This window comes from Lycium barbarum, chromosome 2, assembly GCF_019175385.1.
Source record: "Lycium barbarum isolate Lr01 chromosome 2, ASM1917538v2, whole genome shotgun sequence".
NCBI classification, from domain to species: Eukaryota; Viridiplantae; Streptophyta; class Magnoliopsida; order Solanales; family Solanaceae; genus Lycium; species Lycium barbarum.
In genome coordinates, this window is record NC_083338.1 from 2,592,326 (window position 1) to 2,614,785 (window position 22,460).

The 22,460-nt window shown below is 32.6% G+C and overlaps 1 protein-coding gene across 1 annotated transcript; it reads left to right on the plus strand.

Moving 5' to 3' along the window:
* Nucleotides 1-3,060: 3,060 nt before the first annotated feature.
* LOC132625851 (MACPF domain-containing protein At1g14780) lies at nucleotides 3,061-12,175 on the plus strand. The gene is made up of 8 exons (XM_060340443.1): nucleotides 3,061-3,466; nucleotides 4,305-4,546; nucleotides 6,285-6,486; nucleotides 7,223-7,294; nucleotides 9,016-9,199; nucleotides 10,031-10,200; nucleotides 10,861-10,925; nucleotides 11,425-12,175. The coding sequence occupies exons 1-8, from the start codon at nucleotides 3,215-3,217 to the stop codon at nucleotides 12,059-12,061; spliced, it is 1,824 nt and encodes a 607-aa protein (XP_060196426.1). The 5' UTR covers nucleotides 3,061-3,214; the 3' UTR covers nucleotides 12,062-12,175.
* The last annotated feature ends 10,285 nt before the right edge of the window (nucleotides 12,176-22,460 follow it).

The following is a 22,460-nucleotide window of genomic DNA, read 5'->3' on the forward strand; positions in this document are numbered from 1 at the left end:
GCGCTTAATTGAGGTTCTAGAAGTACTTATGATGAAATGTTACTTTTCAAATTCTGAAACACAGCTACTGCTACTCAAATGCAATTCAAAAATTTAAAATTAACACCCTTTAAAAAAAAAAAAAAAAGTACTTTAAGCTTCCCATAAACTCGACCAAACAAACTACTACAACCAGAAATTACATTGACATTGAAAGAAAGAGAAAAAACTTTTAATTAACTATAATATTACTAACCCCTTTTACCAATTAAAAAAAAAAATACTCTTGTGTAATATTTGGACCCTTCATACGAGAGGTATAAAGTGAAGGTGCAATTTCAATCTAGAAAACTTGTTACAAACAATAAACAAACTTCATCTCTTTTTATATATTTTTCTTTGTATTTCCTTTTTAGATAAATTTTTGGGTTTTCTATTATAAGAGTTATTACTTTTAATTGTCAACCTTGATCAGTGACGGTCCACTTTAGTATGTATGGAAGACCTTTTCTAGACTCTTAACGTCTTCTTTGTTTATTTTTTAAGATTTTTAAATTATAGACGAAGCCAGATTTGAAATCTATAGATTCGGCGTTTTAGTCATTTAAGATAATTGAGTTCTAAATTAATAATTTATGCATAATAAATGAATACTTTAAGACAAATGTAGGGTTTGAATAAGATTATTGGGTTTTGCCGTATTCGCTTCTGAAACTCTCTACTCCCTGATCAGATCACCCAAAGTCTTCCATGCCTTTGAATATAATATTTGTATTCTTGAAAATAAAGTAAATTACATGCTACAACAAGTAAAACTAGTTTGATAATGTAATATTCCTTATTTCCTTACACAAACAGTATATATAACATAACTCATTTTCTTAAAATTAATTTGAGTTTTTGTTAGTAGTACTTTATACTGACATACCTTGCCAAGAACTTATTAATAAATTCTTTAAATGTGGGTAAAGTCAAAATTCGTAAGTGGGATAGACCACAATGTCTAAGTGTGAACACTGCCAATCATATTTTGAATTATTAGAAAGATCCTTTTGATTATTCACATTCACGCAGGGGTAAACTTTCATATTCTATGTTTAGTTTTTCTAGTCTTTATTGGTACTTTTCTTTTGGTAGAAATTAATACGCTACATAAAGAAAAGTAATCTTGGAAAAAATGCAAAAGGGAAAGTAATTGCTACAATGTATGAACACATTACACATTGAACCTGGTTCAATTTTGATATTCAATGCAAAACAGTAGTACATGGTGCGTAAATAGCTGAAATACTCTGTTTGGTTTATTATTCAAAGAAAATAATAAGTACTCCATCCGTTTCAATTTATGTGAACTCATTTTACTGGGCACCGAGTTTAAGAAAGTAGAGAAGACTTTTAAACTTGTGGTGTAAAATGAGACACATATATTTTGTGTGGCTATAAATCATTGCATAAACGCAAATTGTTTCCGAATATAGAAAGATGTGATTCTTTTTGGCACAGACTCATAAGGAAATGGGTTCACATAAATTGAAACAGAGGGAGTATTTTTTTTTTAAGAAAATAATAAGTATAGATTTAACTTATATCCACTAACCGCATAAATGAATTTTACCCAACGACTAGTATAACTTAACATATTCGGTAAGGTTACTTGCCTTATAATTTGAGCTAACTAATTCAGTTATTATGAGTACCTACTCATAACGTCTTTGACCAAGCTTACAAAATATGCTTATTTGAAAAAGTGTTGTTCATCAGAAATATACTATATTAATTTAAAATATTTTTATAAATATTAGAACAACATTTGTGCTAGGTCAAGATTTCAAATACTATTCAAAAATATTTTTCTTTTTCTTTCTAAAAGTTTGTCCAAGCACTTCAACTATCCAAATAATAAATACTTTTTAAAAAATTAAGCACTTTGACTTCTAAGATCTTGACCAAACAGTCTATCAACCTATTAATTACTTTGACACATTTTAATCAGTGTAAATATAGTTCGACATGCCTATTTGACACTCAGATATTTAGTAGGTAGAATTCAAAAATAGTTACTTCTAGCTCCTGTAATTAAAAATTAATCATTATTCTAGAATTTTGAATTTAATTTACAAATGAAATTCTAAAATATTGTTCTGAGGTTTCACTATTGGATTTAAAACTTCTAGATAGTGGTAATGTTTTAAACACAAGCTCAAAAAATAATCTGTAATCGCTATTTTCTACAATTTTTGGTAAGTGAAAAAAAAAATACAAGTGCATTCCGTGGAAAATTTTGTGCAGACTTACTACGTATCTATATATAGTTTAAATTAATCTTCAATACATATACAATCAGACGTCTTCATAACAACATCCGCATATAACAACATCTCTCTATAATAGCCGAGTATTTTTAGAATCGATTTTTTATGTTATATATATTTTTTCTATAACAACGTTTTACCTGTAACAACAACAACCAACTTTATAACAGTACGCTCTTCGTAAAATTACCCCTCATATAACAACATTTTTTTTTGATAATATAATAATTAACCATCTTTATAAAAATAGAATATCTATGATTACCAATAATAAGTGTAGAGATTTTGACCGAATATTTGATCCTTTAATACACTATTTATGACAAAGAATATCATATGAATATATATATATATATATATATATATATATATATATATATATATATTTATCATTAAAAGATTTCTTTCGTTATACAGAGTGTGATTAAGCTTAGAATTTGACAATTAAAATGAAAAAATAGATTTTTGCGACTTTTTTGCCTATAACAGCAAAATATTATTTAAACGTCAATGTTGTTATAGATGTATAACGGTCATTCTCTATAACAACCAAAAAATTTCGAACCCAACTATACCGTTACAAAGGTTTGACTATATAAGGAGAAAAAAAAAGTATTGGATGATGTAGTACTCACAAGTTAACTTAAAAATAGATAGAACAGTTAAAACAGGGTATGTTCCAGCTAACAAACAAGAAAGAGAATGAAGTTTCCCATAGACTTTTCAACAAGTTACATCCTCATATAAATTTCTTATATTCAAACTTATTTTTACAAAACTAAAGTCCCATTTTGCACATTCACACACGTTGTCTCCTCCTCTTCTTCTTTTTTTTTTTTTTTTAAACCCAAACCCTTCCTTCAAAAAACCCTTTAAATAGCTACCATATACAACAAAGAAGAGAAAAAGGAAGACCAGAAAATATGAGCAATTACTGTGGCAATAACAATATTGTAGAGAATGCTATCAAGAGTCTAGGCAAAGGCTTTGATTTAACATGTGATTTTAGACTAAAGTATTGTAAAGGAGATGAAAGGCTTGTATTGCTCAATGAAAATATTACAAAGGAGATGATGGTACCTGGTTTTGGAGCTTTTGAAAATGTCCCTGTTGATATTAAATGTGATAAAGGTGATCGAGTTCGATATCAATCTGATATTCTTGATTTTAATCAGGCAAGTTATATCAATCTCCTCCTCTTCTTCTTCTTTGTCAACAAATTCTTTAAGGGTGTTTGATAGGAATGAGAATATTTTCCTGGAAATAATTAAGTGGTTTTCCTACTTAGAATCTGGTGTTTTAGTAAATAAGCAGAAAATATTTTTACAAAAGCATTTTTCTTTATACAAATATCGGGTCAAATTTACTGTTTACTATTCGTTGTTGGTATACATAAATTATATACAGTTATACACATATTATATATGGATTATATATATATATTATATATCTGTAAGTTATTGTTAGTTTAAGCTTGGGGGCGGAGCTTGAAAAGTGAAACAAGGCACGCTAGCGTAGCAATGTTTTTTTTTCCGTGGATGACTAGCTATTTATGTTAATTCTTCTATAATTAATCTAGTCAAATACTATAGGAATAGAGATGGGGATTGGATGGGGGCACGAGTGGCGGGATGCAGTGGTAGAGCAACATAAATCGAATGGTAATTAGTTGAACATCCTTTGCCAAAACATTACATTGCATGGATAAAAAATTATGTCGTATATATAGTTTAAAAAATTAGCTTTTTGTTTTAAAAATATATATATTGAAGGGCTCTTTAACACTCTTTGACTAAATTTCTTGCTTCACAGTCTCAGGGCGTTAGGGGGTGGGAAAGAAACAATTTATGTGAAATGCCACTTATCGTAGTCTTTTTCCTGACTTTTAAGAAATTTATTTTCTTAGAGACCAACTAAATATGAAAAAACTAACAAAATAATTTCTTTCCTACCAGGCACACTTTAAATTATCAAATGTTTGAACTTCTTTTCTTATTTTTGTTTGTGGCACAGATGTCTGAATATATAAACAGGAGAAGTTCAGTGCCTGGGAAAATACCATCAGGGATGTTTAATTCAATGTTTGGATTTGCCAGTGGTTCATGGGCAACTGATGCAGCAAATACAAAGTACTTAGGCCTTGATGGTTACTTCATCATATTGTTTGATGTTCATATTGATAGATATTCTCTTGTTTTGGATGATCAAGTTATAAATGATGTTCCTTCCACTTGGGATCCTGCAGCTCTTGCAAGGTAACTAATATCAACTCTCTTTTTTCTAATTTCTCATTCGATGTTCGCATTCTGGTATCCCCTTTGCACTCTTGGTTAATTAAAATTTGTACCGCGTAAAACCTTTTAATAGGAAAGCGTTCCCAGCTAGGCTTTTTTTTCATTTCAGAGCTTGAACCCAAAATCGCTAACAAAGGATCTTATCTATCCAACTACAATTCTTGATGGTAACTAATATCATCTCATTTTTCCTGATTAATTTCTCACCTTTACATAGAAAATCTATTATATTTAAATTATTTTTAGAACTATATTATTTTTAACTAGCAATAGCTGCTTTTTTTGTCCGCGTCTGTCTTCTCGTAATTTATCTCTTTATGGCTAGTTTGATAATATGATGTAACAATATAAATTTAACACATCACGGACTAAATGAATGGTTTAATAATTAATAATACGTTAAATTTGTGAAGATTCACAAGTAGAAGGATCAAAAGTATACAATTTTAGTCAATGGAAGATTAAATGTGATTAATCAAATACCACATGGTTGAAAACTAGAATTTGTCAATATTCTAGGGACTACAAGCATAAAATTTCCTCTAAAAGAAAAGGAAAATAAAAAAATAAAAAAACTTATAGCTAGGACTTAGGAGTATTATTTTAGGACAGCTCTTTTTTAGGTAACTGACTTTTGAATTAATGGCGTCCAAATATTGGCAATGTTGACCTAAATTTGATCATATTTATGTAAAAATTGTCATAACTTCTATTGTATAATTTTAAATTAAGATAAATTTTGAGAAGAAAAGATAGAGATGACATTAAGTAAGCATAAATTATTAAATTTGACCTAAATAATCGTATGAATTTATCCCATTTGGGCCATTATGGCCAAAATGGTGTGGCAAAAAGAACTCATTGCTATATTAACTGTTTATTAAATTCAATAACTGCCAACACCAGAAGTCAAAAATCAATTACTCTCTTTTTCTATTTTGAATAATATATTATTCATAATTATTCTATTCCTCTATTTTGACCAAGTCTACTTAAAAATTAGAGGGTTGCGTGATTTAGAGGTTATTCTTCAACAAAGAATAATGATTTTTATATTATAATTATCATGTCATAATTATAAAATAACTTGAAGAAAGAAAACTTGGCAATGGGAAGAATAAGTCCAGTTAGAATTCGTGTAGTCAAGTTAAAATTATTAAAATTAAGAAGACCACGTATACTATAATGTAGAAAGATGTCTATGCAATTTTTTGTGCGTTTGTTTTCATATTTGGTGTCCAATATTCTTTTTATGGTCTGACTAATTCGTTTTCGCATTGAAAAATTTTAATTCAGGATTAAAGTGCTCCTTATCAAATAAGATTATTCTCAAGACTTGAACCCGCGACTCTAGTTAATGATGGAAGGGTAGTTACAACACCAACACAATCAATATGAATAACTTTTATTATATAAAATCGTGAAGGATAGATATCTCTTGTCCGAAAATTATTGGTTCGCTTTGTCAGTCCTCCAAAGTCCAAAAAATCTAATGCTCTGTCATGAACTATTTTTGTCAATGGATTAGTTCGATCCAAACACTTAAAATATAGTGTGAATTGTAAAATGATTTATATGTAATTATTGCTATATAGTTGAGCGTATCAAATTCTGAGAAGTCGATATCAATCAATATGTGATGAATGTCTATTTGAATTCTTTAATACAATGAAAATTAATTATTGGTTATTTGTGACAGGTTTATTGAGAAATATGGTACCCACGTTATTGTGGGGTTAAGCATAGGAGGACAAGATGTGGTCCTACTGAGACAAGACAAATTTTCAAACATGGAACCATCAGAACTCAAGAACCATTTGGATGAACTTGGTGATCAATTATTCACTGGGATTTGTAACTTCTGTCCACACCAATGCAAAACAAGAGAACAAAAGCATAAGGTGTTTTTTCTCTCTTTTCATAATCTTTTTTTGATGTCACACTTGGGTGTCTGGTGTTCGCATTGGGACCTCGATTAATATGAATTATTATTGTATGACGCTCATTAAAAGGGGAAGCACTTCCTACCAAGTTTTATTCTGTATCGAAGACTCGTATCCGAAGCCTTCGACTAAGGGTGGAGGGATCCTATCACCTGCTACAACTCTTAGTGATTTTTTCACAATCCTTGCTTCTTTTTTCAAATTGAAAATTATGTTTCAAATTAATCTCTTTAAAAAAAAAAAATTGTTCTTGAAATTGATAAGTAATAGTGTGAGAACTTTTTTTGTACTTAACATCGGTAAAGCAAAATACCTATTTCCTCCGTCCCAATTTATTTGAAGGTTGACCAGTTTAGGAGTCAAACAGTTCTTTCTTTGACTACGATTTTCTCCAACTGTTTCACATATTGTGCATTATTAATTATGCATACTTATAGTACTTTTTATGTAATTTTCAAATATGTAAACTTTATTATAAAATTCTCGAAGAATCTATGTTTAAAATTAATTCAATGAAGTGTTATTACAAACGTATCTATGACTTATAAATCGTAAACAAATTGGTGCTAGTTGATTAACCTGATTAAAGAACTTTTTCAAGAAATATTAATTAAACTATATACATATATTATGTATATATCTGTGTATAAATTCAATTGAACTGACTTCTTTTTTCCATTTTTTTTAATTGCAGGCTCTAGAGGCGTACAATGTTTTTGATCCACAACCCAACATCTTCAACAGCTTCACAGCAACAACGAAAAATGTACGTTGATAATTGTACATATTGATTTTCAATTCGTGTGTTCCGTTGTTATTATTGAAACTTGCACCTAAATATCACATGGATAAAATTGTCCCTCAAAAATAATGACACGTAATTCATAATGAAACTAAATTTCAAAGTAGTAAGTTAACAATACCAAATAATTTGACCTTAAAACCCCAAGAAACGACTTTATTGAAACTGTTTTCTCATCTGATTTTTCATAAATTGATAGGTCAATTTTTGTTAAAATATCCCACATCGGTGGTATGAGGGATAGTGGACTACTTATATGAATTTGGGCAATCCTCCCTCCCCTCATAAGCTAGATTTTGGGGTTGAGTTAGGCCCAAGATCCGTTCTTTACATGGTATCAGAGCAACACTCATTCCAATTATTATTTTTCGGTAGTGGGCCCCGAATTAAAATTGCCCACGCACCAGATGTCCAATCCTGAGCGTGAGGTGGGGTGTTAAAATATCCCACATTGGTTGTTTAAGAGATGGGTGAACTCCTTATATGGATTTGGGCAATCCTCCCTCCCCTTATAAGATAGCTTTTGGGGTTGAGTTAGACCCAAGATCCTTTCTTTACCATTTTCTTGCTTTGATTTGTATCATGCGCAGCCATTAAGTCTAATTCTTCAGCTAATAGTGTGAAATATTGGCAATATGAAGCTTCTAGTATCATAAAAATTCATATCAATCACATATGGGAGATTCTTTGAATTTTACCTACCAAAAATTAGCAAAATAACAAAACTCTAAAGATTTCCAAGTCAATAATAACTATTAGATTTTCTGAAAATACTAAAAAGAATTCATGGTAAATAATTTTCTCCTTCCAATCAAATTATCCCTCTTTGGTTTAGAGTTATAGACATTTTTCCTCTCGTGTTCCAAGCAATGTCTATGTTTTCCCTTTTAATTACCCATCCCCCATTTATATAAATTTCTTTTCAAATTATAATGCTTTAATTCCTTTTCAACTTAAGTATTTATAGAAGTACCCCATATAATATGTCTTACTAGAAACACATTAGAAAAAAACTAGTCCAACTTCGTTTATTAAACACAATGATGCATCATGCAGACAACCAGGTTTTGGACTAGATGTGACTGATTAATTTTATATACTTTCTTGCTAGCTGTAAGAATCAAGAAACCAAATTTGACACTTTCGTTGACAATAAACACACAAAAGAAGGTTGCCTGATGCATGTAATATCCTGCGTTCAAACAGGGTGAATACTTACCCGTATTGAGGGCTAAGTTAGTGCAATTTATTATAGCTAAACGATTTAATAAAATGAAAATATATATTATTAATCATGGTTAGTGATAGATGTGTATATTTCAACACGTGCCATGCATCACACCCGACGTAGGTAAGTTTGTACCTTCACACAGGGTTTTGGAAAGGGCCGTACTTCAAGAGGGTCGGGTGTGATGTAAGCAGTCTATCCTGATGCAACAAGCATCATTGGATGATTTCACTGCTTGAACCAGTAACATATAAGATCACACAAAAAAACAACTTTACCCTTGCTTCAAGTTTCCCTTCTGACAGTCAAAACCCAATTTTAAGGAAATTGAAGCATGAATAAGATGGTGGAAATAGAACATATTAGTTCCATTTTACTAAAAAAAATTAATAAAAATAAAGAATTTGTTCTTTTTAAAAAAAATCTTAAAGATTATAATGAAAAATTCATTTTGCAGGGAGTAACAGTGATATGTTCAAAAAGAGGTGGAGATTTAACAGCTAATACACATAGTGAATGGCTTCTAACAGTGCCTTCAATGCCAGATGCTATTGCCTTCAGCTTCATCCCTATTACTTCTCTTCTTAAAGGTGTTCCTGGCAAGGGGTTTTTATCACATGCTATCAACCTTTATCTAAGATGTAAGTGACAAATATTTTATCTCTTTATATAGTCTCAAATTTATAGCAATTGTACCGTTATTTCTGTGTGACCTATAAATTAAAAGTTCAAGTAGTAAAATCAACTATTGATGCTTGCGTTATGATAAATTGCCTACATAACACCTTCTAGGGGATGGTGGAGCCCTTCTTAGGACCCTATTCGAGCACATAATACTTTGTGCACTGGACATTTTTTTTTATTGTAGTCTCAAACTTGTACCAATGGTATAGTTAACTTTGTATGACCTATAGATAACATATTCGAGTTATAGAATCAGCTACTGATGATTGCATCAGGGTAAACTGACCTACATTACACCTCTTTTGGTCTGCGGCCCTTTCCCGAATGCGGAATACTTCGTGTGTTGAGCTGTTGTTCTTTATCTAGTCTAAATTTTAAGAAATTCAACTATATAAACAAAACTGAGTATGTATATGGATGCCATTAAAAATTATAAATACACAAGAGGCGTTTCGTTTCCCAAAATGTTTTAAAATTTTCATGATTTTTTCCTTCACCTTTATCAGAATTTTTTAAAACCAAAAGCTAGTAGAGAGGAGTGTTTCAAGTTTTGAATAAAAGATAAATTATACCCTTTTATTTTCTTGAATACATGCCAAAATGACTTAAGGTCTTTATCTCTATAACGATGCAAATTTTGACTTTAGTCAAGGGGTTGTTATGATAATTCAAACATTAAATATTGGAGAAATGTGTTAGTTGAAGTTAGTTGAACTGTATTTGTCATATACAGTGTAGTAGATTTTTATTTTTGAATAATGTATATTATATTATGTATTGATTTGCAGACAAGCCACCTATAGCAGATTTGCAGTATTTTCTGGATTTCCAAGTGCACAAAAATTGGGCCCCTGTTCACAGTGATCTTCCATTAGGCCCAACTACCAATAGGTCCATTAGACCTCCAGCTCTTCATTTCAATTTGATGGGCCCTAAGCTATATGTAAACCCAACTCAGGTAAATTCCACCTTTTAACCAAAAAAAAAAAAAACCTTTAGTGAATAGGGGAAAATTCAAGAATAGCCATTTTTCGGACTTTTCATTTAGAATAGTAACAGATTTAAAAGTCATTAAAAAAAAAAATATGATTTCGAATTTAAGAAAAAGTGAGACACCGTGATTGTATCCTGAATGAAATCCATGATAGCATCCTAGATGAAATTCAGGATATTGTCACGGAGTTTCAAAATCAGGACAATATCTTGAATTTTCACTTGTTTTAAGTTCGAAATCTATGATATTGTCACAGTTTTTCCACATTAAAAATGACTACTTTTCGACGAATTTCCAAACATCGATTATTTTTTAAAACTTTGGATCGAAAAATATCTTTCCTGTACCTAATTAGTATTCTATTCTTCTATTTTATGTGGTAGTATTTATTGGATATAAAATTTAAGAAATTAAGGAAGGTTTATTGGGATATATAAAGCCAAATGTATGCATAGTACCAAAAGTATATTTTTAAAATGTAAAGCACATGGAACTACAAAACACAAATTTGAAATTATTTGTTTACTTCCAACTAACTGTAAATTTACCTTGTTGCACATTTAGATAGATTTGTTTTAACTCCACGCGTCCAAATAAATAATATTATATTTTATACATTATCAGGTAATTGTTGGAAAGACACCAGTAACTGGAATGCGACTTTACCTTGAAGGAGTGAAATGTGACAGGTATTTCCTTTTTCTAATAGCTCCAAATATATTAGTAGTCTTTATAGACAAGATAGTACTTCCTCCTACCAATTTGTATGAAACTTTCTTTTTTTAGTATTCTATACTAAGATTGTTTTGAGATAGTGTATTAGTATTCTTACATTTAATACAATATATAAGTACATTTACATGTCAAATTTGTCCTCCGTTGATAGTGAAGTCAAATATACTTCTGTCGTTACAAAGTTAGTCCAAAACTCTAAATATGAACTTATTCACTAACAACAAAAGCTTTCCCTTGAATTATGTGAATGATTCAGATTTTCCATACATCTTCATCAATGATGGAGGCAGAATCTTTACCTAGGGCATTTATCTTTTACTATATATATTTAAAAGAATATTCGACGTTATGTATACAATGTGTTTTTTCAACAAAAAGAGTTCGAATGAACTCCTTAAGTCCGCCCTTGATCTTCATTATAAGTGAATTAATGAAGATGGTTTTTTTTTCCAGGCTGGCCATACATCTACTACACATACTAAATACTCCAGTACTCCTTCAAGACAAAATAGACGACCCGCTAACATGGCGTGGATCCGAAGATACACCCGATGATCGATATTTTGAAGCCATCCAATGGAAAAAATTCTCCCATGTATGCACGGCCCCCGTAAAATACGACCCGAATTGGGCACCTTACGAGAATGACTTTAGTTTCATCGTCACGGGCGCTCAACTTCACGTTAAAAAACACGAGACGAAAAACGTCTTACATCTCAGATTGTTATATTCCAAAGTTTCAAACTCTTGCATCGTGCAGTCTCAATGGATGCAATCTGCCTCCGAGAATAGTACAAAATCGTCATCCAGTTTTTTGTCGGCTCTTAGTGGGGGCTCCTCGATCCCCGGTTTTTTATCGGAGAAGGAGAGAACGCCACCCGTGGTGGTGGATTCGGGCGTGTACCCGACGGGCCCACCAATACCGGTACAAACACAAAAGTTACTAAAATTTGTGGATACGGCCCAATTGTGTAGGGGACCATTGGACAGTCCGGGTCATTGGTTGGTTACCGGGGCAAAATTGGACTTGGAAAGAGGGAAAATTTGCTTGCGAGTTAAATTCTCCTTGTTGAATATGGTATCTTCTTAGCTTTTTGAGAAGTCCCAATAACGTGGGTTGTAATTAAAAGTTTTGATTAATTGGTGACTTGTGCTATGTATATACTAAGTTAAGTTATTTGGGTAAAATATATTCATTTATTTATTGTTTGGAATATAGAATGGGAGGGGAATAGGGACGTAGTAAAGTGTTTTTTTTTTTTGTTAGTCGAGAAATGCAGGATTGAGGAATTCAATCTTCTATCAGTTTGAAATAAAGCTAATGACTTTCTCTTTTCACTTTTGTTAATATTTGAAATTTAGTGCATTTTAATATTATTTGTTAAGTGAACTTTCATTTTTTTTTTTTGTGCCGAATGCCCTTCAAAGGCACGGGTCTTTAATTTTTGCCCCTCAAATCGGTGTGTAGACATCAAAATTTTGTGGACTCTACAAGATGAGTCCAATATCTGTTAGAATTTTTTGGAGGCTACTCTACCTTAAACCCTAGCTTACGCCTATATAAAGGAGCACATATTCCTTTAAAAAAGCATCTCGAATATCTCATAAACTCATGTATATTCACAAAGAGATCAACACATATCTCGAATATCGCATAAACTCATGGAATAGTCACAAGAGATCAAGACATCAAATACTGCCTTTATAAAACTGCTCGACATTCATGGAGATCAAATACATCCCCAAGGAGGTCATCCTACGTTCGAGAAACACATTACTAACGGCCCTCGAATCATGAAGTATATTTAGGAGAGAAGAATCAAGGGAATATACAGATTTATACTCACAATCTTGATAAATAAAATTACTCTTTTTATTTATTTTGTGATTGTAGTTTATTTTCTTTATCTTGAGAAAATTTGTTGCAAACATGGTGGTCTTTAATTTCTGCCCTTTGCTAAAAATTCCTTGGTTCCGGGTTCGAACCCCCGCTTAGTCTAATTTTTTTTTAAAAAAAAACGTAAGATAGAGTTTGGATTCTCAAAGCAGAGTTTTATCTCAAACTCTGTCTGATCATGCAGAGTTTTACCTCAAACTTTGCCTGATCAGGCTGGGGGTGGATATGGTATGGTAGATACCGATTACCATACCGAAATCGAAATTTTTTATACCGCGATTTCACTATTATGGTATTTGGGACTGTATTTGGTATGCATTTTCAATAAGTTTGGTATTCGGTACGGTATTCAGTATTCATAAAGAAAATAGCGAAATACTAAATACCATACCGAAGTATATAATTACATATGCAATTCACATATCTTAGTATAATAATACTAGCAAATATATAAACTAGTATTATTAGAAAACTAATTGTTTAAATGTTGGAACTTTGACTACTCTATCTTGATTTAAATGTTTTTTTTGTATAATTGATTTACGATGGAGATTGCTTGTACTTTCTTTTGAATATTTTTACATGTGCAAGGTGTTTAGTACATAATAATTGAGACATTTCTTAAGTAGTGGAAGTCATAATTCTCTTCGATATGAGTATATGTAAGTCGAAGTCGGACAAATTATGGTATCGATTTACCATACCGTAAAATACAGAAACCAAACTTTAAAATACCGAACCATACCGAATTAATTTGGTACAATAATGGTATAGTATTTTTAGAAACTGAAAATCAAAATTACCATACCGAAGTTTCAAATACCGTACCATACCTTACCATGCCCACCCCTAGATCAGGCAGACTTTTGCTACCTTCAGGTAGAGTTAGAGGCAACCTCTACCCGATCCTTAAGGTAGAGTTTTGCCTTCAGGCATGGCCTTATACCGGAAGGCAAAATCTACCTTAAAGTAGAGGTTTGCATTAATACAATTTTTTTTTTTAATTTAGTTGAAATTTTGTAAAACTCTGCCTTAAGGCCTAACTTTTGCCCAAATGAGCCTAATTTTGCTATGACATTCTGCCTTGCGATTTTTTTTTTTATTGAGCCGGAGTTTAAACTCAGGACTTCGGGGCATTAGGCGAATGACCAAAATTAAATACCACCAATTTGAGGGATAAAAATTAAAGACAAGTGTCTTCGAAGGGCAATCATGCAAATGACCCGTTAACTTTTGAGTGGAATTAAAAGTTTTAGACTCTGAGTCAGTCAAGCCAACTTGGGCGTGTTGTGGGCTGGACATGCGGAAGTCATTGCCCGTAACTTAATGACACACATGTTCAAAGTAAAAATTAGGGAAAGACATAAAATTCTCCCCTAACTTGTCTCGAAAATTTAGTCAAGCACTTTAACTTTACGGGTGTTTATATACCCCCTTATTTTAGTCTAAAGTGAAATTACTACCCTCTTCTCGAAAAAACCCTCATTAGTGTACATGAGTGTTATACACGAGCCTGACACGTATATAACACTATTTTTTAAATTATTTTTATTTATTTAGTTTTTGCCTTCTTCTTCATTCTTTCCCTACTTTTTTCTCCATATCCATGGCTATAAGTGCCCTTTCATGCCATATATATATTTTTTTCAATTATCAAATTCACAACACACACAGCCCATAATTCAAGGGCTTCTCAAGAATATAGTTTATGGATGAGATAGACAATCATATAGAGGAAAGCAAAGTTGACGGAATTCGATTTAATCGGTGTTTTAGAAAAGAAACATATACATGGTTTACTTTATCGGAAATAAATGGCTTCGGCGAACAACTTTTCCTGCCAAACAAACCCACATCTAATTTGTATAAGACACAATTTGACCTTTCGTTTGTTATGTATTATAATAAACCCATTAATTAAACGTATTTACATATGTACCGTTTGGAGCATTTTTAGTGTTAATTTTACCTCTTCACGCGCTTCCCGAATTTTTTGTGTCACGTCACTTTTTAAGGGGTAGTAATTTCACTTTAGACTAGAATAAGGAGGTATATAAACGCCCGTAAAGTTAAAGTGCTAAACTAAGTTTTCGAGACAAGTTAAAGGGGGAATTTTATGTCTTTTCTCTAAAAATTAGGCTGATGATAAGTTTTTTAACCGGCAATCAAAATTTAGCCGTCATTTTAATGCAAATAATAATTAGACAAGAATATTCTTGTACAATGCTGAAGTTCGAAACTTTGACAAGTAACTCTAACATAATGTGTTGGAGTTCGAAAATTTTCTGGAGTTTGAAAACTCAAGGAACGACTCCTCAATTGATTTTTCATGGACTTTGAAATATGTATCAAAGAGTGAAATAATGACAAAGTTTACGTAAGTATGATCAATAAAATAATGATAAAATATATAACTGTTAAATTAGGTATGATGAGTGAAATAAGTACGAGTAATAATATAAAAATTACTATTTCACTAAAAAGAAAAAGATGACAGCCCGATATACTAATCTCTCGTTATGCACGGAATTAGAAAAAAGGCTGAATTATAAGGGTCTATTTCACTATCGTATCGTTTTTGAACTCTAGGACACAATTATGGGTGAAATAACATGAAAAGAGTTACACTCTTAAGGTGTGCTTGAGCGACATCAACATTTTTGCATGTTTAAGAAATATTGAAGAATAAAATAAAAAGAGATTGCAAAAAGAAGCAAATTACACATTTAGCCGTTGGGACAAAAAATAATAGAAGTCACTAGTCAATAGTACACCAGTTAAATAGTTCGTCAGCTATTTTTTTTGGCTGACATTCTGACAACTATTTAAGTTAATCTTCCTTTTAGAAATTGGAGTGCCTAAAGTAAATTATCTATTCATTCTTAATTTATTTCAATCCAAAATTTAAAAACAAAATCAATTTTTATAGAGTCCTTTATTCAGAGGTGGAGCCATGTAGGGACAAGGAGCGAACCCTCTTTGATGAAAAATTATACTATTTATACATGATTAAAATTATCTTTTACGTATATATAATAGATGTCGAACCCTCTTTGACTTTTTTATGTGTTTAGTTATTTATATTTTGAACACTCTTAGTGAAATTCTGACGTCGACACTACTTTTAGTCCGGAATGAACTTTTCGAATTTAGAAATTCATAACGGATATCCAATATACGATTAGAGAAAGTTATCCCTTCAAGTACCTTATCACGAAGAGGCCAACAATTTGATTAGGTATTGGGACCCGGACACATGGTGGGTGAATATATGGCGACTCTTTCTTTGTTCCCATTGGGACCAATAACGTCGACCCATATGCTTACCAAAAAAAGAAAAAAAAAACCATACCACAAATAGCAAATTGCTTACATCGATGTTTAGGTTGTTGTTTATAATTAAAGAAAGTAATATATTTGAGTACACGTGTAAAAAAAAAGAATCAACATTTGAACCAAAGTGTCTAATATTTTATCATGTGTTATGATATTTTTTTTATGACAACGGAACCCGCAGCCGCAATTCCTATGTAAATTCCGCTTTTGTGCAATAGCCCATAAACCACACAGGAGAGATAACCCGAACTAGGCAAGTCCCGTGCGACGAGCTCGACCCAGAAGGCAAATTTCCTGCTATCGTAGGCAAGGGATTTCGAACATAAGACCTCCATTATGGAAGTCCCATGCTCAAGTGAGCCCCCCTTACGGGTCATGTGTTCAGATATTCAATTGGAACAAACCGTAATTAAAGTATCTAAGTCTATCTCCAATAATTCAATCACCCTATTAAGGAAAGAAAGATCACCATATCTGACAATAGGGGGACAAGTTAAACGTTTCCTCTAGCTCCCTGCATGGAGGTGGCTACATTCTAACAATAAACAAATAAAAATCTTTCCTTTTTAGGCTTAATCAGATATGGTGATCTTCCTGGTGCCTTTCCTTGAGAGAGTGACTGAATTATCGGAGTTCCCCCTCTTTTACAACCTGTTTGCACATGTCACAAATCGAATACTTGGACTTTTCGTTATCTTTATTTATTTCTTTGGCGAGTAAGCAAAGTCATTGAACTTTGTTTTGTATCAATAGAGTCACTCAACTTAGGTCTTTTATCTTATAAAATCACTCAACCAAATTTGTAATGAAAAAACTCCACTGTGCTCCCTTAACATTTTGGGTTTGGGAAATAAGACCCTCTTCACATTATGAAGGGTGTAATAAACTCCCTTAATCTTAAATCAATGACTAGAAATGAATTGGATTATTGTATATATTTTTAAAACACAAGTAACTGCTAGTACTTACTTTGGGAAAATGTGTTAACTTTGAAGTATGGCGTGTTACAAGGTATTATTCGTGGCTAGCTATGATAATAACAAAGTCTACTACTAAGATGGGGAAAATGATATGCCTAATGTTCTTTTAAATATGGCTGAAGGGATGTTACTTCGTCCACCAAGGTTCTATTTACCTGACGATGAAACTACTATTGCCTACCAGAACTTATGGAATTATACCTAATTTGCTATATCTACCAGCAATTTAAAAAAATAGGTTCTACTAATTATGAAAAGAGAGTTTAAAATAATCGTGATTTTTAATAAGAATTTGAATATGTAAATTATTATTATGTGTGTATTTGCATGCAGTTCTTTTATTACTTCTAAAGGGTTTTGTTCTTAAGAAGTGCAGTGCTATTCCTGAAAATTTGGTTCAAATGAAGTAATAATTCAACTTGTTTCTAGCCATTGATTTAAGATCAAAGGAGTTTATTATCCCATTCAAAATGTGAAGGGGATATTATTTCCCAAACCTAAAATGTTAAGGGGACAAAGTAGAGTTTTTTTAATAAGAATTTAGTTGAGTGATTTTATAAGAGAAAAACTCTAAGTTGAGTGACTCTATTGATATAAAACAAAGTTCAATGACTTTGCTACATAATTTCTCATAGTTGAGTGACATTTTGAGATATTTACTCTTTCTTTGGCTCTCATAAAGTCATCAAGCCTACCAGACACTTTTAAACTTCTTCTTTTTTCACCACTACTCATTTGTAAGTCCAAATTTTCAATCTACGCACTGACAAGGAATAATCTTAAGAATCAAGAATTTTAATCCCATGTTAGAGGTATGTGACGTATTTTCACCTACTTAAGTCTTAGTCGGTAAGTCGCCCGATCTAAAAAAGGGTTCAGAATTTGAAATTTATGAGTTCTTATATCTATGTCAAGTGAATATCAACTGATGCAAGCGAATCTACAATCTAATATTCAGTAAATTTCTTAATATGTATACAGGAATTGGGTTCACATAAATTCGTAACCGACCCTCTGTCCCTCTCGATCCGCCCCACCAGTATCAATCATAATAGTGTAAAATATATACCTAACCCCCCCCCCCCTCCCCCCCCCCCCCCCCTGAATTTGTCTAGCTAGGTGTGCAAAAATTGGCCATGAGACAGCTTTTATGAAGAAGAGGTATTTCTATCATACATTTTCTAATTAAAGTTAAATGTGCTCTGTTAAATATCCTGAATATTCACATCAAAATTTTATATATCATAATTGAGGAACCAAAAACATATGTCCACGCTTTGCTGGCTTGCTGCATAAATATATTCCAATAATTACAGCTAATAGTTTCTGCATCCATTTTGTTCACTTCTGTGGATAAGTGGCTTTTTTTCCCAGAGTAAATGGCTAATTATGTTGTGATCAATAATTGTGATTAATTTTCCTACGAAAGATCTTTAGAATATCTAAGCTATTCAGAAAACATACCCTGTGTGTGTTCATGCATGATATTGTTCGTTCTTAATAGCAGTTAATCATTTGGTTAGAGATTATAACGTCGAAATTGTTGATAACGTAAATAATAATGAACAGATAATTGGCGACTAATAATGTATAGATTGTGTTGGATTAAGCTAGCCAACTGTTAGTAACAATATACTCCTGTTCTTCAAATAATACGTTTTGAGGAGTGGGTGGAAAATAGTAAAACAGATTGTGTTGGATTAAGCTAGCCAAAAAAAATACTTTTAATATGTTGTGGGTAACTGGGTATTGTCCACTTCAGATCAAATTAATTCGGACGATTTTTTCCAAAAGTTCTCACGTCATTAAGAGATCCTAACATGTTATACCTACATTGTTTCCCCAATCTTTTCAAATATGTTTATCCCCGAATTGTTAATATACATATTCTTATTCTAAATGGTATCACGCATAAAATAATATTCCCTGCGGTCATTTTTTACTTGTCAGTTGTCATGTATTGACTTGACACACCTATTAATTAATAAGCTAAAAATAGAATGATAATTTTACTATATGACCGCTAATTATTGCTGTAACACCTCGTGCATTCGGGTTAAGATTTGTATTATAAGATGGGGGTATAATGAACCCAATTTTAGTAGTGTATAAATGGTGTTTGAAACCCAATCAAAACTTGAGAAGAGTCTTTGGGCAAAACAAAGTTGAAAACCACTCTACGGGGCATGTTTGCAAGTGAGTTTATAGATGGCCTTACTTCCAACGACCATAACCCCATTATTAATTTGGAATTTGGGAAAACTTTCTTGATAAAAGTTGTAGCCCTTTGAAATAGATTTCCAACGGTATATTATGGGCCTCAAACGGACATCTGTGCAAAGAGTTATGCCCATTATACGACAGACTGTCCGAGCAGAAGAATTTTGACGGACCATTTGACGGTCCGTAAAACATTTTGACGGTCCGTAAAATATTTATACGGTCCGTCAAATGGTCACAGAGAATGATATTTCGTTGGTCAGTTTTACGGTTCAATTTTACGGTCCGTAAAACAATTATACGGTCCGTAAAATTGACTCAGACCACCGTAAAATGAGCACAGAATGTCCAAATCACTGGAATGGTTTTACGGTAAGTTATACGGTCCGTAAAACCATTATACGGGACGTAAAACACACCGTAAAATGAGCACAGAATGTCCAAATCACTGGAATGGTTTTACGGTGAGTTATACGGTCCGTAAAACCATTATACGGAACGTAAAAATGGGCGTAGAATTGCCCGATGGGTCAGATTTTAAGATGTTAATAAGAGACCCAAACCCATTTTTTTTCATTCCCATTTCTCCTACACGACTCAAGGGTTCTCTAGAGCCATCCAAACACTTCATATGCAAGAATCCAAGTGAAACAAAAGATCCACTTCATCAATCCACCAAAACTAAGTGTGAGAAACACATCAAATCCATTCAAGTCAAGAAATTCCATGGAAGGTGGAACTAGGGTTTTGTTCAAGTGAAGCATTTCAACTCAAGGCTTATTCCTACAATAACTAAGGTAAGTTTTATGATGTTTCCTGATGATTAAAGTGTTGATAAGTTCTTGGGAGAATAGTAAATGGGTTTGATAAAGAAAATTATATGAACTATGCTAGGGTTTTTGGATTGTTGACTTGGGATTGTTGTATTCATATGGGTGATGAAGAATGATGTCAATTACATCTAATTGAGATTGTAGAATCAGCTAGAAGTAATAGAATGGGGATTGGGGGGGAAGAAAACACCATTAATGAAGGTTGTGGAGCTTCATGCCCACCAAGTGTTTGATAAAATGCTTAGATGAACAAAACATGAATATTGTTGCTAATATAGAGTCCCTATGACCTGTATTGCTATAGATTAAAGTTGAAGGGATTGAAGGACATTGTGATACACTCAAAAGCAGGAAGTTAAGGTATGTATAACTTTCATCCACATGTGGGAATCTCTATGTTCTTCCCCATGATCCGTTTCGTAAAATCCATGAAGTTCAAATCCTAGGGCATTAAACTCAACATATTGGTAGCCCGTAATTATGTATTTATGTGCATGAATTTTGTATCTATATTCGTTATTGCATTCCTAATCTTCCATTACGGTTATTAGGAAATCCTAGCTTAATCCATGAATAATGAATTCTTCCTCATGTGTTCTCATTATGTTTATATGAAACTTTATGATTTCATCCAGCAAGTTACAAGCATGTTTTCAAGAAAAGTATATATATATGATTTCGAACTATTGTTATTACTCATGAACGAAAAACATGTTTTGCAAGACTATGACAAGTTATCTTATGAAACTATACAAGCAAGTTATGATTCATGAAAACCATGTACAAGCAAGTTATGATTCATGAAAACCATGTACAAGCAAGTTATGATTCATGAAAACCATGTACAAGCAAGTTATGATTCATGAACACTATGTACAAGCAAGTTATGATTCATGATATACCATGGGCAGCAAGTGCCACTATTTTTCATGTTCATGTTTTGGGAGTTGCATTAATTACCGAGGAGGGCTTCAGATAGCCTGAAATTACGTAGCCACCGTAGGAAGAGGATCGCTCCACCCATGTTCCGGACGATCTCTCATAATGATTGGATCCTTTCATATTTTATCAAATCTCATGTTCCCTGGCAAGGACTGAGTGTTCTGCTGGCGGGACGCAAGCACCAGACCATGGATCGGTTATAAGTTATTGCTCTCCCTACTTATCATGTTTTTACTTATGTTATATATATACATATGCACTCATGCCCATGTTCATGTCCAGGTTTTCAGTTTCAGTTCTTATCATGTTATTTCATGTCCCATGTTGTTTCTTTCGGTTGCTTTACATACCAGTACATTCAATGTGCTGACGTCCCCTTTTATTGCCCGGGGGCCTGCATTTCACGATGCAGGTACTGATATACAGGACGACACATCTGCTCAGTAGGACAACATTCGTATCAGCTTATTGGTGAGCCCCATCTCATTCGGGGTTTAGTCAACGTTTATTTTATGATTAATTATGCATCTAAAGGTATGCTGGGGGCCTTGTCCCAGTAAGTATGTTTTCCAGTCAGACTCATGATAGAGGTTTCATAGACTAGACAAGTCAGTTATATCATGTCAGACATTTGGAGTCGTATAGCCATTTTGGCTCACTCATGTTTAAACAAGTATTTTATTAAGTATTATGACTTAACATGTTTTATAAAGACTCATCATGCATTCACGTTATATTCCGCATATGTTATGTATCATGATGATTCAGCAAGCCATGTGGTTCGCTCGGTCACATGCAGTCAGGCACCGAGTGCCGTGTTACGTCCAGGCCATGGTTCGGGGCGTGACAATTGCGAAGTAACCTAATGATTGAAATCAATATAACATACTTTAAAAGTTGTGCAATTGCTAAAATTCTTAAACTTTTCAACCCAATAATTAATAATAAAGGTAAAATCGGTATGGAATGATGAATTAGCTCTTAACTTTCCAAACTGAATAGCTAAAAATGGACAACTATTTTAGTATGCGGGGCAAATAAAAATGGAAGGAGGAAGTATATAATTTCTTAAATAATTTAATATAGATATCATTTCATACTGCCAACTTGTTGTTGCATTAATTATATACCCATTTTTTTAATACTGCCAACCAAGTGCACTGCATTAATTATGTTGAAATAGTGTTTTCTAATCTCACTGACCAGGCCAACTCGATCTAAAGTTCTGCCTCCCTCCCCGGCTACATATTGGTATGCGTACTAAGTTATTCCGATATTATC